General features: G+C 24.9%; 3 protein-coding genes across 3 annotated transcripts; 2 read left to right on the plus strand and 1 right to left on the minus strand.

The window, feature by feature from the left end:
• Positions 1–6,448: 6,448 nt before the first annotated feature.
• OCT59_000438 (uncharacterized protein) lies at positions 6,449–8,521 on the minus strand (the record flags this gene model as incomplete). The annotated part of the gene is made up of 1 exon (XM_066138834.1): positions 6,449–8,521. One exon carries the CDS (start codon positions 8,519–8,521, stop codon positions 6,449–6,451), a length of 2,073 nt encoding a protein of 690 aa, XP_065988292.1.
• An 8,056-nt stretch (positions 8,522–16,577) lies between these two features.
• Positions 16,578–16,829, plus strand: OCT59_000439 (uncharacterized protein; the record flags this gene model as incomplete). Its single annotated transcript, XM_066138835.1, has 1 exon — positions 16,578–16,829. One exon carries the CDS (start codon positions 16,578–16,580, stop codon positions 16,827–16,829), a length of 252 nt encoding a protein of 83 aa, XP_065988293.1.
• Positions 16,830–19,002: 2,173 nt separating this feature from the next.
• Positions 19,003–19,544, plus strand: OCT59_000440 (uncharacterized protein; the record flags this gene model as incomplete). The annotated part of the gene is made up of 2 exons (XM_066138836.1): positions 19,003–19,355; positions 19,457–19,544. 2 exons carry the CDS (start codon positions 19,003–19,005, stop codon positions 19,542–19,544), a joined length of 441 nt encoding a protein of 146 aa, XP_065988294.1.
• Positions 19,545–20,004: the final 460 nt, after the last annotated feature.

Genomic DNA, 20,004 nt, shown 5'->3' on the forward strand with positions numbered 1-20,004 from the left:
TCATTGTCTTTCTTTTATAATTGGTATTTTTAGTTTTCTTTTTAAATATATTTGTATAGTGAAACAAGTAAAATTTATTTTTAAACTTCATATGCAATTTTACAATAAGAATTCTATTACCTTTTGATTACATACTAGTTAAATAAAAGATTTTGACTTTTTAGAAATTCAGTCTCAACATTCCATCTTTTGATGTAAAATAAATACATGAACAAAAAAATTGAAAAAACTAACAACTGAATACAATAATCACAAAAAGGTCTTTCATGTTTGTTATTATTATTAATCATATTAATACAAGATTTTATAATTATTAAATTATTAGGAGTTTATAAATTACCCGGGTTCTAAGATAGGAATTTTTTTTATTTCTAGTAAAATATCCAGGTCTTATGAAATTGGATATGCAGTAATCCTGCACCATGATAAAAATAGTTTAAAATATATAAGTAAAAATGTGTCAGTTTAATATTATTTTATAACATTTAGTTAAAAAAAAAAAAAAGTCAAAGGTACAGTATCTTTATTAATTAGTTATATAAATTATTTTTTTTAATATTATTACTATATTATAAGTTATGAAATTTAAAAATATGCTAAAAAAATTATTTTTTAATAAAAGTATTTGTAAAAAAAAAATTATTTTTTGTTAAACATAATAATTTAATAGTAATTTAATATAGGAAAAAACATTTTTACGCGGGTGCGTAGCAACGCGCCCCCTTTTTGGTAATTTTCTCATAGTAAATATGTCGATCATTTATTATCACGTGACATCGTTAAATTTTCTGATGTTTGAATAAACGTCGCATAAACTTTATGTACATATTATAAAGCTTTCAAAAGACACGTACTATGCGTATTTTTGCTTGCCCTACAACTTTACTTTAAGACTAAAGTATGGTTTGAATGGTGTTTTTGACTTTTATATATGAGATATTATAAAGGGTGCGTTGCAATGCATCTGCATATAAAATTTAAACCCTTTAATATATTATAAATTTTTTGTTAAGTAAGGTTTTTAAAGACAGAAATTTTATTTTACAAGAAAAAACGAGATTAATATTGATAAAATAATTATTAAAATGAAATAAAAATAAAATAGAGATTAATTTTGAGGCAATGCTAAAGTTAGTAAACTATTTTTATCATAGGTAGGGTTACTGCTTTGTGAAAAGGGAATACTATATGCAATTCTAGACAGTAGCCCTGTTTACTTCCATTTGATTTTTTTCAAAATTTTTAAAAATTGGAATAACAACTGAAGAAAATTGATGATCTGTGTATTCCGAAATTTTAAAATGCAATACAGCTTTAACATGATCGGTTGAAAATAAAAAGAAAAAATTGAATATGATTTTATACTCAATTTTAATTTGCTAAAATTAATTACACTAGAATCGGATGAGCAGGGCTAGTATAAATATTTATAGTACATGACTTTGGTTAACTAAAATTTTCAATACCAATGCTATATTTGAGCAAGCTGAGTAATTTCTATTAATTTGCTACATTTATACAACCATGGATTATATAATTGTACAGTAGTATATATGCTACACAAAATAATTAGTGATTTATAAAAATTTTATGCAATTATTTCTATTTTTGTTTAATAAACTGAGATTAACTGAAGGTAATATTAACTAGGAAAGACTACTTCTTTATGCTCATATATAAATCATGAAAATTTAAACAGTAGATAAGATTTGTAATAAATTTTGAATTTTTTGAAATAAACTAAAATTGTTCACATTTAAAAATAGCATTATAATAACTATAGCAGGATAAAAAGAGATCATCACACAAACCACAAGTCTGGTGATAATTCCAAGGATAGAACAACATCCAATCCATTGGAACGAGTTTGAACCAAAAAAAGCTTAACTTACTATTTTTATCAAATTATTAAATTAATCTGGCAATGTACGTAGATCTATGCTAAAAGCTCAAAAGATGCTTATTTCCAAAAAAAGCCTATGATCGAAAAGGAATAAAAAACAGGCGCACCTGCCGCAATCTGCTGCACCTGCCGCAATTAGGCGCCTAAAAACAGGCGCACCTGCTGCAATCAGGAGCAACTGCCGCACTTAGGCGCCTCAGGCGCCTAAAACCAGGCGCATCCTGCGCATCAGGCGCCTAAAAACTATGTGCACCTGCCGCACTCAGGCGCCTAAAAATAGGTGTACCTGCCGCACTTAGCGCATCAGGCGCCTAAAAACAGGCGCACCTGCCGCAAAATGCGGCACACTTTTGACCAGAGTGGCTTGCCATAAATTCCAGTCGGAATTTTATTTCCTATTATAGTAATTTACTGACATTATCATAATTCCGGCCCTGAAAAAATGCGTACAGCTCATAGTAAAAAAATTTTTCATCACCTGATCCCTATATATATTTCTGGGTCCTATACTTATTAATTGTTGTTTATTGTATTTATGGAGGAATACTTCTTAGAAGATTATAACATGATAACATAAAAATCTTATTCTTTATTTAAGACAAGAAAAAATTTGATAGAAAACGATTGTGATTTGATATCTCATACAAGCTTTAAAGTTTTGCAAAAACTTTTGGTCTGTACGTGTTTTGAAACAAGTTATTAAATGGTAACTTGGCAAAATACTGAACCTTAAACAATAATTTATCCCTTTATAAGATTCCATAAGTAGGAAGTATACCCTGCCTGTAAGAAACCTTATAATAAAAATATAGGATGATTTTTTAACCAATTAAAAAAAATATGTAACTATATTATAATAATAATTAATCTCAACACATGCCTTTTCATAATTTTGATTTTTTATCTGTACAACCGACGCTTATATAAATAAGAACGTAAGGTAAAGTAAGTTTCGGAATGATGATATCCAAAAGAAGCTAAAGCTTAAATTTGAAATTCTTCACCTGATCGATTAAATCTCAGCCATGATGAATGAACAAGGCTTATCAATGTGAACCTTCTGAAGTTAAATAATCTGTTTTACTTAAAATGTACAAAGGGATGAGTTTTGTAAAAAAATTAATTTAATAATATTATTGTTATTTTAAATGACAGAAATTTTATCATAAACTGTAATTAATAGTATTTTGTTTTTGGTTTCTATTATAGAATTTTCTTTTGTAAATCCATGTTGTATTAAAAGGTATTTTAATAAACTGTATTATAATTCATGAAACAATTAGACATTGAGTCTGTCTGTCTTCCATAATAGTAAATAAATCCATTTATCTGCAACAAGGTTAACCCTTAAATTCAATTCTATCACATGATTTATTTCGTATTGTTTAGAAACAATGACATTACTAAATTGAGTAAACGATAAACTTAATATTTACATTTAAAATGACTTAAAAATACGAATTAAGTAAACCATATTGAATTATAGATAAAAAAAAATTATTATACTAATATCTATAAATTTAAATTTAATTAATAACAAACCAATAAAATTTTAGTATTAAATTATAGGCATTTCGTGTTACCGTTTTCCATATTTTTCTAAAAAAAAAGAATAAGAACATTAAATTATTTTTATCTCAAAATTATTATAAGGCAAATTTATGGATTTATGCAATGGATTTAACATAATATAAATACAATGATATCTAATAACCTAATTGTTTATTGTATTTTTGTAATATAATTATATTTATTATAATATTCTTTAATGGAACGAGAAAGATTTCATTTTAAGTATTATTCTTTAAGAAAATTCTACTTTGATATTACATACATATAGATTATAAAAAATTTTTTCAACCTATTTATTAATATATAATTAATAAAAAAATGTAAAAATTTATTTTTTTTTGCGTAAATAAATAATAACGGATAAACAATTTAATAATTTTCTTTATTCTTTATTTTTATTTTAATTTACAAATAAAAAGATAATACTCAAACAATATCGTTGTATTCTTTGTAAAATGAAATAAAATTGTCCAAAAAGTAACAAATACTTATACAGTATATATACTGCATATAATAGTATATTTATGTCACATTTTTTATTTGATGTTGATTCAATTGATACGTTATTGATTTCAGGATCAATAAAATCCATACATCACACGTTTCAGTAGTTTTTGGCATGAGCGTCCAATAATATTAGAATAAATAGACCTTTAAAAGATATCAGATCGATCAAATCTACGAACAGTGTCACAAACACGTGATTAATAGTATGAAAGACTATTGGACAAATTGACTCGACACTATTTTTACCCACGCAAAGGTATGTTAATGAACTTCAGAATTGCGTAATGATAGTCATGACCTTAGGAAATTACAATCAGAAGTAAATTTGAGAAATTTTGGACTCAGTGAAAAATTTACAGAAGACAAAATTTACAAAGAAATGAGAAAATGCGTAATCAAATAGGCATACGTAATATCCAAAAAGAATAATATTGGATATGGAACCACGTGGGAACTTGAAAATATATAAAAGAATGAGTTTTGGAATATGAAATAGGCGTAGTATTTTAATAGCTTATGGGGAAATAATCGATAAATGTTAGTAAGTGAGAAAATTTGGATATTTTAATAATGATATTGTTGTTTTGATATTATTTATTTATGAAATAATGCAATGTGAGAATAAGGTTAAGTAAGGAGAATTATCGCAGTTTGCAAATTAAAGTTAGCAGGATTTTGAAGTTTTATTATTGAATTATGAAAGTTGCATTACGATAATATTGTTAAGTATGGGAAATTATCGAAGTTTGGAATTGTAAATTGTGGATATTAAGAAAGTATAAGGAGTAATGAATTTTGGACGAAAGAGTTGTTTTTGTTATTTTAATTTAATTTATTATTTTTAGAAACCAAGCATAGAACTCGGGAAAATTATAGAAATTTTGTATTAATTATTTCTATGAATAATGAAAACAATGTTCAATGACGTGGTAGCAAATGTATGTCAGTACAGGCACGTCATTACAACGTACTGTATATGTTCATATAAATATAATTAAAGACATAATTAGTTTATTATTTCTAAGATAACGTTATTATTTGCTATAAATAAAAATGTTGTCAATTGATCGCGTGATAATATTGGCCACATGATAAAGGTATGGGCTCGCTGTATTATAAAATCCATTTTTTATCTGTTTTAAAAAAATTATTATTTAATTTATGTTCCAAAATATTTTTTGGGGTCTGATGGACACTTTATGGTCGATTTCTATGATCCGCCATAGTTTTAATTGTTTTCCTATGCTATCTAGCACATATTCACTAAAAATTTTACAGATCACAGTAATTATCAATGAATATCGTGAAAATGTATTTTAGTAGGTTTTAAATGTATAAAAAGAAAAAATCACTTAAGAAAATTTCTTTTTAAAAAAATAACGCCATTTGAACTATTTAAAGCGGAGCTGTTCTTTTATTTTTTATAATAAATTTTTTTTAAAAAAAATTATTTTAAGCCTCATTAAAAATCTCTTGATTATTTGTAAGGATAATTATGAGTTTATGACTGCTGCAAGATATTAATATAATTCAAAGTCAGCCAAATTATGTAACGCAGTTGTGTAATAGGCATAACAAAGGATAATAAGTATTTTTAATTTTCTATTTATTTTATTGTTTTTGTTATTTTTCTAAGGTAATTCTAAACATTCTTTCCTTATATAAAGATAGAATTTATATATTTAATGATTTATTTTTTTATCATATTCTAACATATTGTGACCTAATTTGTGCGATTTCAGTCATGATTAAAAATAATAACAGTAGTAGAATTGAAGAAAGTAATGAACTCCTTATAAATATTATCAGCATCTTTAGATTAAAAAAACAATGAAAAGATTTTTTGAATAAATTACCTAGTCACTAATCCATAATAGTAAGTCTAAAATTATTTAATATTTCTAGTGTTAATTCAATTTATGAAATGATATTAAATTATATTTATTGTTCAAGATTCTACAAGAAAAAGCTAATTTATTGCGAAATCAGAGAGAATCTATTGCAATTAAATTAAAATATTAATAAAGCCATATGTATAATTTTTTTTCATCAATTATATTAATATCTTTAAATAAAGCATATTAGCTAATTTTATGTTGAAGATTTGATATCAAAATAAAATTATTTATTTATACAGTATATCAGATATTTACGTTTTGTTTGTTTTTATTTAAATATAAGTATAAAACATTTACAAATTTAAATGATTATATAAAAGAACCTTTATCATATCAAAAAGTTTAATGATCCTTTTACTGAAACCTTTTGATAAACAAAACAAAAATATATATATAAATATAGTTATAATTTAATAAAATAAATTTCTGTTAAAAATATGAGTGTTATGTTATTCAATAAATCCAATAATATATATATTTTAATAAATACTGTATTTAGGATTTTCATTTCAATGAATCAATAGCTATTCATGAACTGTACAGTAATCTATCAATATGGTTGTACCTATTATGCTTCTAAATTTCTTAATTCTTTTTCTTCTTGCTTTAATTCTAATTTCAATTCATCCAAATTCTTTCTTAATGAATTTATATCTTCTGCCATCATATTAGAATTTAATTGCATCATGGTTCCTTCCTGAGAATTAGTAGCAAATTTAAAAATTTTGTAATTATCAAAATTAAAATCATTCAACTTAAGAATATTTTCAATCATGAGGCTAAATTCAAACTCTTTATTTTTCTGAACAATATACTTTAAGGAATAATAATCATCTTTGTTCAGCTGTAATACTTCATCACTATATTTTGTGAGAATACTTTGAAATTCTTTAGTATATTTATCAGTCAATGTAGAGATTTTTCTGGTAGAACCAATAGTATTCCTTACTTTATTAATAGAGCTTTCTAGCTGATTAAAACAATCTTGCAGTTTTTCAATAGCTTCTTCCCATAATGTTAAAAATTTACCCTTAGCTTTTAGAAAATTATTAACTTGATTGAGAACCTGTTTTTTTCTATTAGTATCATAAGAAGCTGAAGTTGTTAATAATTCTTGTTGGAGTTCATCTATCTCTTTTTGTTTAGCTTCTCTTTCTTTATGAATTTCCTTAATATTTTTTCCACTAATCAATTCATTTTCTTTGACTTTTAACTTTTTAATACGCTCATAATCAAGGTCAATCAATCTTTGTTCTAGTTCATTTATTTTATCTTCTTTTATCTGTAAAGCTTGGGTTAATTGCATTTTGATTTGTTCTTCAATATTCAATTTTTGTTTCAATTGTGCAAATTCTTTTTTCATTTCAGCTTTTTCTTTTTCCAACTCAGCTTTTCCTTTTTCTAATTCGATTTTTTCCTTTTTCACATCAGCTTTTTCCTTTTCCATCTCAGCCTTTTCTTTTTCTGACTTAGCTTTCAATTTAACAGTAAGCTTTTGATCTTGTGATAGGTCATTCAACCTGTTGCATAACTGGATTTTTTCTTGTTTTACTTTTTTATAATTAGCTTGAGAGTAACTTAGTTTAAACTCTAGTTCTTGAAAATTAACTTCTGTTTGAGTTAATCTTTCTTTCAAACCAATTTTTTCTTGCATTAACTGGTCAATTTGATTTTGAACTTGATGGTTAACTAGTTTATTTTGATCCAACTGTTCAGTTAAATCTCCATCCAAGGCTTGTTTTTCATTTTGCAGGTAAGTAATTTGGAGTTGTAAAGTATTTTCTTTTTCTGCAGATTTCTTAGATTGTAAAGCCAAGTCAAGTCTCAAATTTTGATTATCTTGCTCAAATTGAAAATTTCTTTGTTGTAAATTAACTAACTCATTTTCTAACTTAAGATTTCTTTCTTCTATTTGCTTATAATTAATTTGAGATTGACTTAATTGATTTTTAAATTGCTGAAATTTTAATTCTTGAGTTTCTGATTGAACTAATTTATCTTGCAAATTAGTTTTTTCTTGACTGATTTGTTTTAAATTGTTAGCCAAAACTTGCTTTTCAGTTATATTAATTAAATTTTGATTTTCTTGCTCAAATAGTTGTTGTAAATTAGCTAATTCTGTTTGAATATTCTGATATGCTAATTGTTTTTCTTTTGACTCATTTTGAGAACTAGTTTCAGCAATTCTTTCTAATTTAAGAAGCTTCTGTTTAGTATCATCTTTTTGATTCATTTCAAAAGATTTCAATTCTTGAGATTCTAGAATTTCATTTAATTCTTTACTAGTAAAATCAAGTAAATGGCTTGTATAGCATGCTTGTGGATGAGATTTTACAATATGGTTATTATGCTCAATTGGTGCATTTATAAATTCCATAATATTGCTTTTTAATTCTTCATTGATTTCTTTAGCTTTCGCTCTAAAAGGAAGAAGAACCCAAGCATTAAAAATATCTAAAATTTCTTTAGAAGATGGCCTTTTTAATGGATCTTCATCCCAACATTTTTTCATCAAATCTATATAACATTGTGGAGTATTTTCAATAATTTCAGGACGTTCACCTTTACAAATACTTAAAGCAAGTTGAAAATCATGTGCTTTATCATTAAATGGTGGAATTCCAGATATAAATTCCCACATAACCATAGAAAAATTATATATATCACTAGCTTGAGTATAAGGTTGACCTCTTAAAATTTCAGGTGCCATAAATGGTATAATACCATAAATATCATTTTCTTTTAAAAAAGATTCTGTAAGATAATGTAATCCTATATAATCACTAATAAAGACTCCATATGTATTTTTTTCTTCATATTTGTGACACAAAATATTACCATCATGAAAGTTATAATGAATAAGACCTTCTTCATGAATCTTATTAAGACCTTTAATAATTTCATGTAAATAAAATATTCTTTTTTCCCAATTTTTTGTTACTTCTATTAAACATTCTCTTAAGTTACCTTCACTATTATATTTCATCATTAACATATAATTCAAAGTATTTGGATTTTTTGTAAATCCATATATCTTAATAATTTCGGCGTATTTAATAATTTTCAACTATAAAAACAATATTTAGCAAATAAGTATAAATAGATCATAATTAAATTTTAAAAAAAAATAAAATAATACTTATTCATACTTCATTTAAAAATTCTTTTAAACTTTCATCTGAATTATCAAGATAGTCAAAATGTCTAAGGATTACTTCAAAATCTTCACCTTCAATTCTATGTATAGCTTTATATATAGTACCAAATCCTCCTTTATTAAGATATTCAATATTTTTAAGATTATTATAAGGAATCCAATTTAAGTTATTTTTACGAATAAATTGATCTACAATTTTACTTCCACTTGTAGGGATGGGAGCGACTCATTCGGCTCTATTTCGGTTTTTCATCGGCTCAACTTTAATTCTCATTGCATAATGTGAGATACGTGCGTCAAATTAACGACATGGGTAAGTCATGTGATGACGATCAATCATAGAAATTTTGATTGGTCATCAAACGATAGTTGGTTCGTGATCATCATAATTTTGATGACGATCCTAACTTGAACCGATTTTTTGAAGTCGGCTTTGAAGTCGGCTCGGTTAAAATTTAAAAGTTATTAAAATGATTTCTAACTTATAAATTTTCTTTCTCTTTTTTACCCTGAAGAAATGAACATTTCCTTTGTTATTGACAGAAATTTTAGCTCATGTAAATTCAAATTCCACCAGATATAGCATCGGTTCAAAAGTCGCTCGAAATCACGTGATTTGAGCCGACCCATCCCTATCCACTTGTATTAGAACTTTAGATATAAAATAAAATTAAAACAAATTTTACAATTAAAAATTTAATATTGAATAATATTAATTATACTTACTCTAAATAAATTTATAAAATTCAATTATAAAATTCAATACAATAAAGAATTAATAATAAATTAAAGAAAAATTTATTTCTCACCCGGGTGATTTCTAGCTTAATATATTAAAATGTCGTCATGCTGATCATTTGCTGATCAAAATTTTTGATGAAAAATTTTTTTTTTTGAAATAAAACTTTATAACTTTTAAAATTACAATTTATGGGTAATTTTGCTTACTCTATAAATTTACTTAATACCTTAAGAAAGGTCATAACTACCAATTTTAACATTTTGACAATTTGTAACTTGGGATAAGGAATATCGAATCTCACCCAAGGTGAAAAATAAATTTATTCTAAATTAAATATAATTAAAAAAAATCAATATATACTTACAAGCTAAAATATTTTAAATAAAAAGTTTAGTTAGTTTAAATTATATGATAAATATTATATAAATATAATAGGATTAAATAAATAACTTACACCCTATATTATTAAATAAATAATTTTTTAAATAAATAATTTAGTTAATTTAAATTATATAATAAATATTATATAAATATAATAAACTACTTACTATCTAAAATATTTGAATAATTTTTAAATAAAGAATTAGTTAGTTTAAATTATATGTAAATATTACTGTATAAATATAATAAACTACTTACAATCTAAATATTTGAATAATTTTTAAATAAAGAATTAGTTGGTTTAAATTATATGTAAATATTACTGTATATAAATATAATAAACTACTTACTAACTAAAATATTTGAATAATTATTTAAATAAAAAATTTAGTTAATTTATATTATATGTATAAATATTATATAAATATAATAAACTACTTACCAACTAAAATATTTGAATAATTTTTTAAATAAAAAATTTAGTTAGTTTAAATTATATGTATATATTATATAGATATAATAGAGTTAAATAAATAACTTACACCCTATATTATTGAATAATTTTTTAAATAAGAATTTAGTTATTTTAAATTATATGTAAATATTATAAAATAAACTACTTACAATCTAAAATATTTGAATAATTTTTTAAATAAATAATTTAGTTAGTTTAAATTATATGTATATATTATATAAATATAATAGAGTTAAATAAATAACTTACACTCTATATATATTATTGAATGAATAATTTTTTAAATAAGAATTTAGTTATTTTAAATTATATGTAAATATTATATAATAAACTACTTACGATCTAAAATATTTGAATAATTTTTTAAATAAAGAATTTAGTTAGTTTGAATTATATGTAAATATTATATAAATAAATAACTTACCCACTATATTATTAGTAAATAAATAATTTTTTAAATAAAGAATTTAGTTAGTTTAAATCATATGTAAATAGTATTATATAAATATAATAAACTACTTACAATCTAAAATATTTGAATAATTTTTTAAATAAAGAATTTAGTTAAGTTTAAATTATCATTATATGTAAATATTATATAAATATAATAAACTACTTACTTTCTAAAATTAGTAAAATATTTGTTTAGTTAGTTTAAATTATATGTAAATATTATATAAATATAATAAACTACTTACTATCTAAAATATTTGAATTATTTTTTAAATAATAAATTTAGTTTGTTTAAATTATATGCAAATATTATATAAATATAATAGAATTAAATAAATAATTTATAACTTACGAGCTAAAAAAATATTCAAATAATTTTTTAAATAAAGAATTTAGTTAGTTTAAATATTATATAAATATAATAGGATTAAATAAATAACTTACGAGCTATATTAATAAATAAATAAATAATTTTTTAAATAAAGTATTTAGTTAATTTAATTATCATTATATGTAATTATTATATAAATATAATAAACTACTTACTATCTAAAATATTTGAATTATTTTTTAAATAATAAATTTAGTTTGTTTAAATTATATGCAAATATTATATAAATATAATAGAATTAAATAAATAATTTACACCCTATATTATTGAATGAATAATTTTTTTAAATAAAGAATTTAGTTAATTTAAATTATATGTAAATGTTATATAAATATAATAGAATTAAATAAATGACTTACACGCTATATTATTGAATGAATAATTTTTTTAAATAAAGAATTTAGTTAGTTTAAATTATATGTAAATATTATATAAATATAATAAACTACTTACATTCTATAATATTTGGATAATTTTTTAAATATAGAATTTAGTTAATTTAAATTATATGTAAATATTTATATAAATATAATAAACTACTTACGATCTAAATATTTGAATAATATTTTAAATAAAAAATTTAGTTGGTTTAAATTATATGTATATATTATATAAATGTAATAGAATTAAATAAATAACTTACTCTCTATATTATTAAATGAATAATTTTTTGAATAAAGAATTTAGTTAATTTAAATTATATGTGAATTTTACATAAATATAATAAACTACTTACGATCTAAAATATTAAATAATTTTTTAAAGAATTTAGTTAGTTAAATTATATATAAATATAGTAGCTAATAGAATTAAATAAATGACAAACTTACACCCTATAGTATTATTAATGTTAAATTATAATCAATTAGATCAATTAGATAAAATATTATAATTGTATATAAAAATTAAATATATATGGTAACTTACAATCTAATTATTTAAATAAATAATATTATTAATTTAAATTATATGTAAATATTTTAAATTAATATAAAATTAAATACTTACTTTCTATTACATCATAATTATTAAGCAATTATATTAATGAAAAAAATTAGTTATTTGAAACATTTATATAAAATACAATAAAAATAAATAGCTATTAACTTACCAACTATAATAACATTAATAAAATAAATTATTTGATTATATTTAGAAATAAATAATTCAATTATTATAAATACAGTTAATTTAAAATTTTAAAAATTATTTGTTTATAATTTACAAGCTACAATATTATCATTAAATTTTTCTGAATAAGTTTACATACTTTTGTCTTCCTCGATTTCTGAAACTAGTTTAAATTTGTTTTAAAAAGTATTTAGAATAATTTCAAATTTATGTTAGATATCTATGTTCATGCTATATGCTTTTACCTTTGCCATTACTTTGACCCATTACTGAATAATATTATTGGAATTCTTCCTGAAAATCATAGGTAAATACAATTAAGCGCCTTTATTCGAGCATATATAGTTATTTGTGTAATTTGTGTAATATTATTTATGCAAAATGCAGATGCCAAGATTTCGGTTCCAGATATAGTTAACTAGTGTAACAGAACCGTTAGATATTATTTGATAAACACTATGACAAATTAAATGGTAATTACTAAATTAAAAAACTTTCTTGTCGATCATTTAACCAAAAATCTTACAAAGAAAAAACCAAAAGTTCTATGAAAGAGTTAAAATTATACTTACACGAGTCTTTTTTTCACTCCTTTTATTGTAGGTTATATATATTTTGTTGAAAATATTGACCAAAGACAATTTGAGAAAAGCGTTGAATATTCTGAAAAAATGAAAAAAAAGGTTTACATTTCTTTTGATACAAAATTCAAACAGGAGTATCAAGCGTCAGTACAATAGTGCACTGTGCAAATTTTGTTATGAAGTAAAAGAGGATGGGCATATGAAAAAGTTGCTCAAAGTATATAATAAATAAAGATCAGGCAAGTCGCAGATATAAAGGATAGCATGATATCATAAGATTTTCCACTACGCGTCTACACCTAGTGTACCTTGCGGTTCCTGAGAGTTGTTACTTAGGAAAAGAGTTTTGTCATAACTACGAGACTTTTCTGGAAGAATAGGCGATATTATTTATAAGTTTTAGTTTTTTTTTAGTTTTTAGATTTTTTGTTGTTTTTTTTATTGATACAGACATACAGTTTAATTTAGTTTAACACTATATAGTTAGGTTTGGTGTCTTGTTTAGTTGTTTTATCTTATTTTAAATAGTTCTAGTTTAGTTGCAGTATAGATGTACTGTATATTTTCATAGGTCTACATCGCTGATGTTAGACACTTAAAGTATAGTCCTTGATTATTTGAAAAAAAATAAAAAAAAATTTTTTTTTTTGTCGTGAAACAAAACGAAGGACTATACATGTTTATGAGCATATTGGATCATGTGGTAAAGTCCATTTGTCACGACATCACGTCATCACATCACAAATTTTGTGCTACAAAAAAAAAATGCATTGCAAGTGTTACATGATCTACATGTTCATTTATTTATTTGGGGTCAAATAGGTAGTATTACATAAATCGGGATCTTAGTCATCTTACCACACTATCGAGAAGAGGAAAAGGTCAAGATAGGAAGAATAAACTATGAACGTTTTATAGCGCCAAAAATATTTTGCTGAACTCCGAAATATTAAGAGATTATGTAACACCTAAAGTCGAATAATTGAAGAATATTTTTGTAAGTTGCGGAGAAGAAATTGAGTGGACTGCAATAAAAAGGAAGCTTATGAAGATACAAGAGTTAAACAAGTGTTGGAAATGAACTTGGGATTGAGCAATTTTAAAGAAATTGATAGCTCTTTGGATTAGGGATTGGAATCAATTCCCATTATTAGAATCGATTCTAAAATCGATTAATCGCGATTAATCGTTTCGCAAATACCGATTTTTTTTATACTGTTTATAATAGGTGTGTTTAAACACATATCACGTGATTACAAAAATTACAGTGATCGACGAACAAATTTCCTTTTTTGGAAATTTGTACAACCTTGTGCGATGGCAACTTGAATTTTATTGGGAGATAAAATTTCCTTTTTAGGAAGTTTGTGTTCTGTCACGTGATTCGCGGGCGGAATTATGAATTTGGCCAAAATTAACTATTTTGAACAAATAATAATTTACGGTCAAATTAACGAAACTGCGCCACAATAAGTAGATTCGATTTTTATTCGAGATTCGATTTAAAATCGATTCTTATCGATTTTCGATAGTTTCAATTTTAATCGAATCTTTTCCGATCCCTACTTTGGATCTACATAAAAAATTAATAAAGGCGGCAGAATTACACGAAATGAGTTCACAAAAAGAGTAAAATAGGAAAATAGGGGAACAGACGAAACATTAAGATAAAATAGCCACTAAGAATGCAATGGAAAAAGAATATAAAAAGAGATGGATAAGGAATAGGTTGAGTAAAGTGCGTTATTTTAATCCTAGTTGAAGTCACGTGATTTCACGTAAAAAATTATCTACCCAGAAAATTTTTTCACCCCACGTGACCCTAAATAATTTGTCACCCGTGTCACTTTTTATAAGTCTTGGACTTAGATTTTTTTAGGTGTCTAAAATCCTCTTTGTCACACGTTATTCGTCACATGGTTAATTTCTTAATTCCAGCCAAATCTCATAATGCCGGCCAAAGTCACGTGGGGTGAAAAATTTTCTAGCGATACTGGGGTAGATTAAAAAATTTTCCAACATAAATTAGTTGGGATTATTATTATCTTTTTATTTGAATGTAGTTTATTTTTTTATGTATAATTTTTGTAATTTTAATCATACATCATCTATTTAGTAAGGTTCGTTATGTAATAGGAAATGGTACTACAACGTTACTATATGAGGTAACGGTTTTGGTATGGAGGGAGACAAAGGTTTTGTCAAACTCAAGGTGTGCTTTATAGATTTTGTATTTTCTTTATCATATAAATAATAAAGTGTGTCATTTACCAAAAAAAAAAATAAAATAAAATAAAATTTGTGAAAATATAAATAACTCCATAAGTATTAATTGTATTTTCATGAAAATTGAGATTTGAACCTGTTGAAATTTTCACTTAAAAAGGAAGTGATTCGCTTTGAATAAAGTGTTCAAACTATGTTTTAAAATATATGCAAACTATAGTCAGAGATAAACCGATTTTGACTTACCAAATCCACGTATAATTAATTTTACTACTATATACTGATTTTATTATAAATTTCGCGATATAGCTATTAAGCTATACCGATGTTAAGTTATATTGTATTATTCGCGATAAGCCGATACCGATTTTTTTTTCTATATACCAATCATCGTTATAAAAAAGTTTTCACCAAAGAGAGTAAGATAACAGATGTAAGTTAAATATCTCGCCCCTTTTATTAACTCTTTTATTATCGTTATGTCTACAAATAAGCGTGTTACTTTATCTGTAGCTCAAGTTTTATAAATATAGTATAATAAATAAAGCGTCTATTATAAAAAAAAATTTATATAAAAAATTTACATATTAAGTTCGGATATTTATTTTACCGAACTCTCGGTATAACGACCTAAATCAGGATTCTGACTGTATAATATTTGTTTATACTATTTAAAAATAATTATAATTGTGTATCTACGTGTGAAGAAAATCAAACAGATATAATAATGATATATTTTGTGTAATATAACCGATCAGGGGTGAAAGAAGCTTATGAAGCCTATTCGCCACAATAGTCTACTTCAGAATTGATTGGGGATAGTCGATCAATCAATTCTTCCCAAATAAGTAGATCAAGTTAAAAATATGTACGTTTATTTATGCTATTTTTAAAATAGTTTAAAAGTATAAATTATTTAATTATTCATATTAAAATATGGTAAATCTCAAACTCCAAATATATACAGATAATGTGGGAGTGTATAATACGTGGACGAAATTATTTTTAGAGGAGGAGTTAATTTGGTCAATTCGTCGGAATTAGAATATTAATTCAGTAGTATTATGGAAAATGATTTATAAATTTGTTAAGGGCAATAATTTAATTGTATCGATAAACAAAGTAAAATCTCACTCAAAGAACCGAGGAAATGCAAAATGAGCATATCTAGTTATGATGACAAAGATAAAATTTTTATTAATAGTGATAACGATGTAACGTGTGAATATTTGGTGTATTGGAGAGGTTCAATGATCGGGAAAAGCCCGAGAGAATTCATGAAAGAAATTAATCAATATAGGTATAAAGCGGAATGGCTCGCGCTTGAGATCAACAGATCAATGAATATAGCAGTAGTTGATATTGATTGGAAGTCAACATTAGATATAATTATGAAAGAATTTAAATAGGATACATCATTGATTAATAATGAGCGTGCGTGCAGCATATAATTTAAAAACTTTTTTTAGAAATTTTACCAGTGATGGGTTGTTAAACAAACGTAATCCAGAAATTTACCCTATAAAAAATAAATGTCCGGAAAATGTCTACGAAAATGTCCGGAAATTGTCCAGAATAAATCTGGCATGTCCAGAAATTGTCCAGAAAATGTCTATTTTTTTGCTACAAATTTGATACCTAAAATTTTGACATATCCGGACTTTGTACAGAATATATCCAGAATTTGTCCAGTATAAAATTTTGGACAAATTCCGGACAGATAAACCTGGACAAATTCCGGACATAGTAAAAATTCAGATAATTTGAATTGGACAAATTCCGGATATGAAAAAATTCTGGACAAATTCTGGACGCTACTTCCAAAAAAGGATAAATTAATTTTGTAAAAAAATGCAAAAAGCACAAGACTGACATTCATAACCTTCTTTGTCATACTAATTAAATTTGCTGAGCAGGCAAAAATACTATATATCTATGATATAAAACTTTAGGTTAAAAGCAATTATAATGATGGCCACCTGTTGATCATCTTTTTGTGCCAAATTTTATGAAAAAATATTTCAGGTCAATTTCCGGACAAATTCTGGACAAAATGAGTGTCCGGAAACGAGTGTGTTTTTGGAACAATTTCCGGACATGGTACCTGGCATTTTCTGGACATTTTCCGGACAATTATTTAGACAAATTTTCCGGACAATTTCTGGACATTTTCCGGACACTTGTGTGTTCGATGTAAAATGACTTAATGACTTATGAAAATTGGATACATATTTGGATGTGCAGAGAAATAGTACGACTATCAAATTATTAACGCGGCATATGAAAGTTAACAGAGTCCAGAAAATACGGGATTCAAGGTTGATCATAGGTTACATGCGAATTTGCTTTACATATTGAATGAGAGATCCTAATTATTTTTAATGGTAGAATATTTCGTGAAACAATTAAGGGGATTATTAATAATAGGCATTCAAGAAAAAGTCTTTAAAGATGCAGTTAAAGAATTTGTATTGGAAATTAAGGAGTTAACATACAAATTCATTTGGATACAAAGATGTGAAGAAGTGAGCATGATCAAGGCATCACGAAAAATATGAAAAGGAGGGGGAAAATAATCAATCTAGGATACCATATTGTGGAGTTAACGATCAAACTAAACATAAGATAGATGGATTGGTTATACAGTAATATAGAATGGGTAGTCGTTAGATTTATCTGATTTATGGAATTATCATAACTTTATAGTATTTAGAAGTTCGAATTATACAGCAAATTATTCAATTTTATATTAGGTTTATTTTATTTTTACTGTAAGATAGATACTTTATTGATAAGATGTTTTGGCGTCTATATTATAATCAATTATGTTGTATAATTATTATAATACTAATAAAGCTAAAAAAAAAAAGTAAATCTCAAACTCCGTTACTGCGGACAATGCTGTCTTACATTTTAAAAAATTTTCCTTTAAGTTGATAGTTTATTTGGTTAGGTTTGGATCTTATTTTTTTTTAAAAAAAAATAATCTTTACATTACGATAAAACAGGTATTCAACTTGTTTTTTTCTTTTTTTAACAGTTAAATTGCGAAATATTATAGTTTGTTAATATTTATTTCTTTTGGTTTTAACGAATGGGACTGTCGAAAAAGCAATTGCATTAATAGAACCATAGAAGATGCTACCGAATGACAACAGCATAATATATAATGTTATTCTTTAAAGGGTTCTTAGTGTTTTGATGCTCCAATAAAGATAGAGAGAATGACTAAAATACAATTTACATTAATAATTACAAAAGAATGATAAATCGCTGTAATGTGTAAATAGATATGTATCCCGAGCACGATTTCTAGAGTTTCTAGCCATACTACAACACTCTCCTCAAGACCGTTATCCAACGACGTTGTTCCGATCTCGCTTGATACTGCTACAGTAATATTTTTAGCAATAAAGTTTTTTTCAGTTATAACTTTTGATTTATTAGTAGTTTTAAAAATAATTTAACATTCGATTTCATTTCCACAATCAGCTTTGGTATCTCGTCATTCGCAACCAGCCGATGAATAAGAATATACCAAAGAAAGTAGACTAGAGCAGTGAAAGCAACGGAGGAGGCTAGATGTTGAAATTCGAGCCTCGTAATAGAGCATTGTTGGCGATCAAAGAAGATCGGATAAGGAATAAACAACGAAAATATAATTGGCACATGAGCGGGAATAAAGAAAGTAATATTGGTATAAGCATTCCAGTTGCTTCTCAACCTGAAACTTCCTCAAAACCTTCACAGAATACTGCTCTTATTCAGATACATTTGTCAACTGGTCAAGCTATTCGTGAAAAATTTTCCTCATCTACGAAATTTCTAATTTATTTGGATGAGTATCTAATGAAGAATGAGCCAAGTATAAAATTTCAATTGATGTTACCATTACCTAGAAAGGTATTTAAGATGATCAGATGGCGCAGATGTTGGTTTGGCACAAAATACTTCTTTGAATGGATATTTCGTCACAACAACCGTAACTGTCAGCAATGAAATCAAGGACTACAAATATTTCAAAAATTTCAAATAGGAGATTAGAAATTGAATCTGATGATGATGATACTGATGATGACGACGATGACAGTGAGGCGATGATGGTAGTAGTCAAAGACATGTGATGGGGATTTCGCAAGCTCCGTCACAGATTTGTGATCCAAAACAATATTCCGCCTAATGTTCCTTTTGCCGCAAGTACCACTACAAATTCCTGTGATCCCGAATAATGTTTCGCGAAATTTTCCTCCAAATTTTGGACAACCTCCACGAACAGTACATCACGGATATTGGTGTGGCTAATTTACGAAGTTAGTTCATCGGAATTTCCGATTTAAATTATTAAAAAAAAGAACTAAAATTTTATAATTTATGATTTACAAGAACTTACACACTTAAGCAAAACAAGGATTAAAAATGAATCTTTACGAATAATTGGTAATTCTGCATTTTCCATAGGAGTTTAAAATATCTTACCGTTGGATACACGTGTTACAGATAAAGATGTAAAAGAACTTTAAGGTAAATTTTATTAACCTTTTATTATCAGTATTTGACCTGATATATTCGATCTAAATTTTTTTT

Source organism: Rhizophagus irregularis, chromosome 1 (assembly GCF_026210795.1).
Source record: "Rhizophagus irregularis chromosome 1, complete sequence".
Lineage (NCBI taxonomy): Eukaryota > Fungi > Glomeromycota > Glomeromycetes > Glomerales > Glomeraceae > Rhizophagus > Rhizophagus irregularis.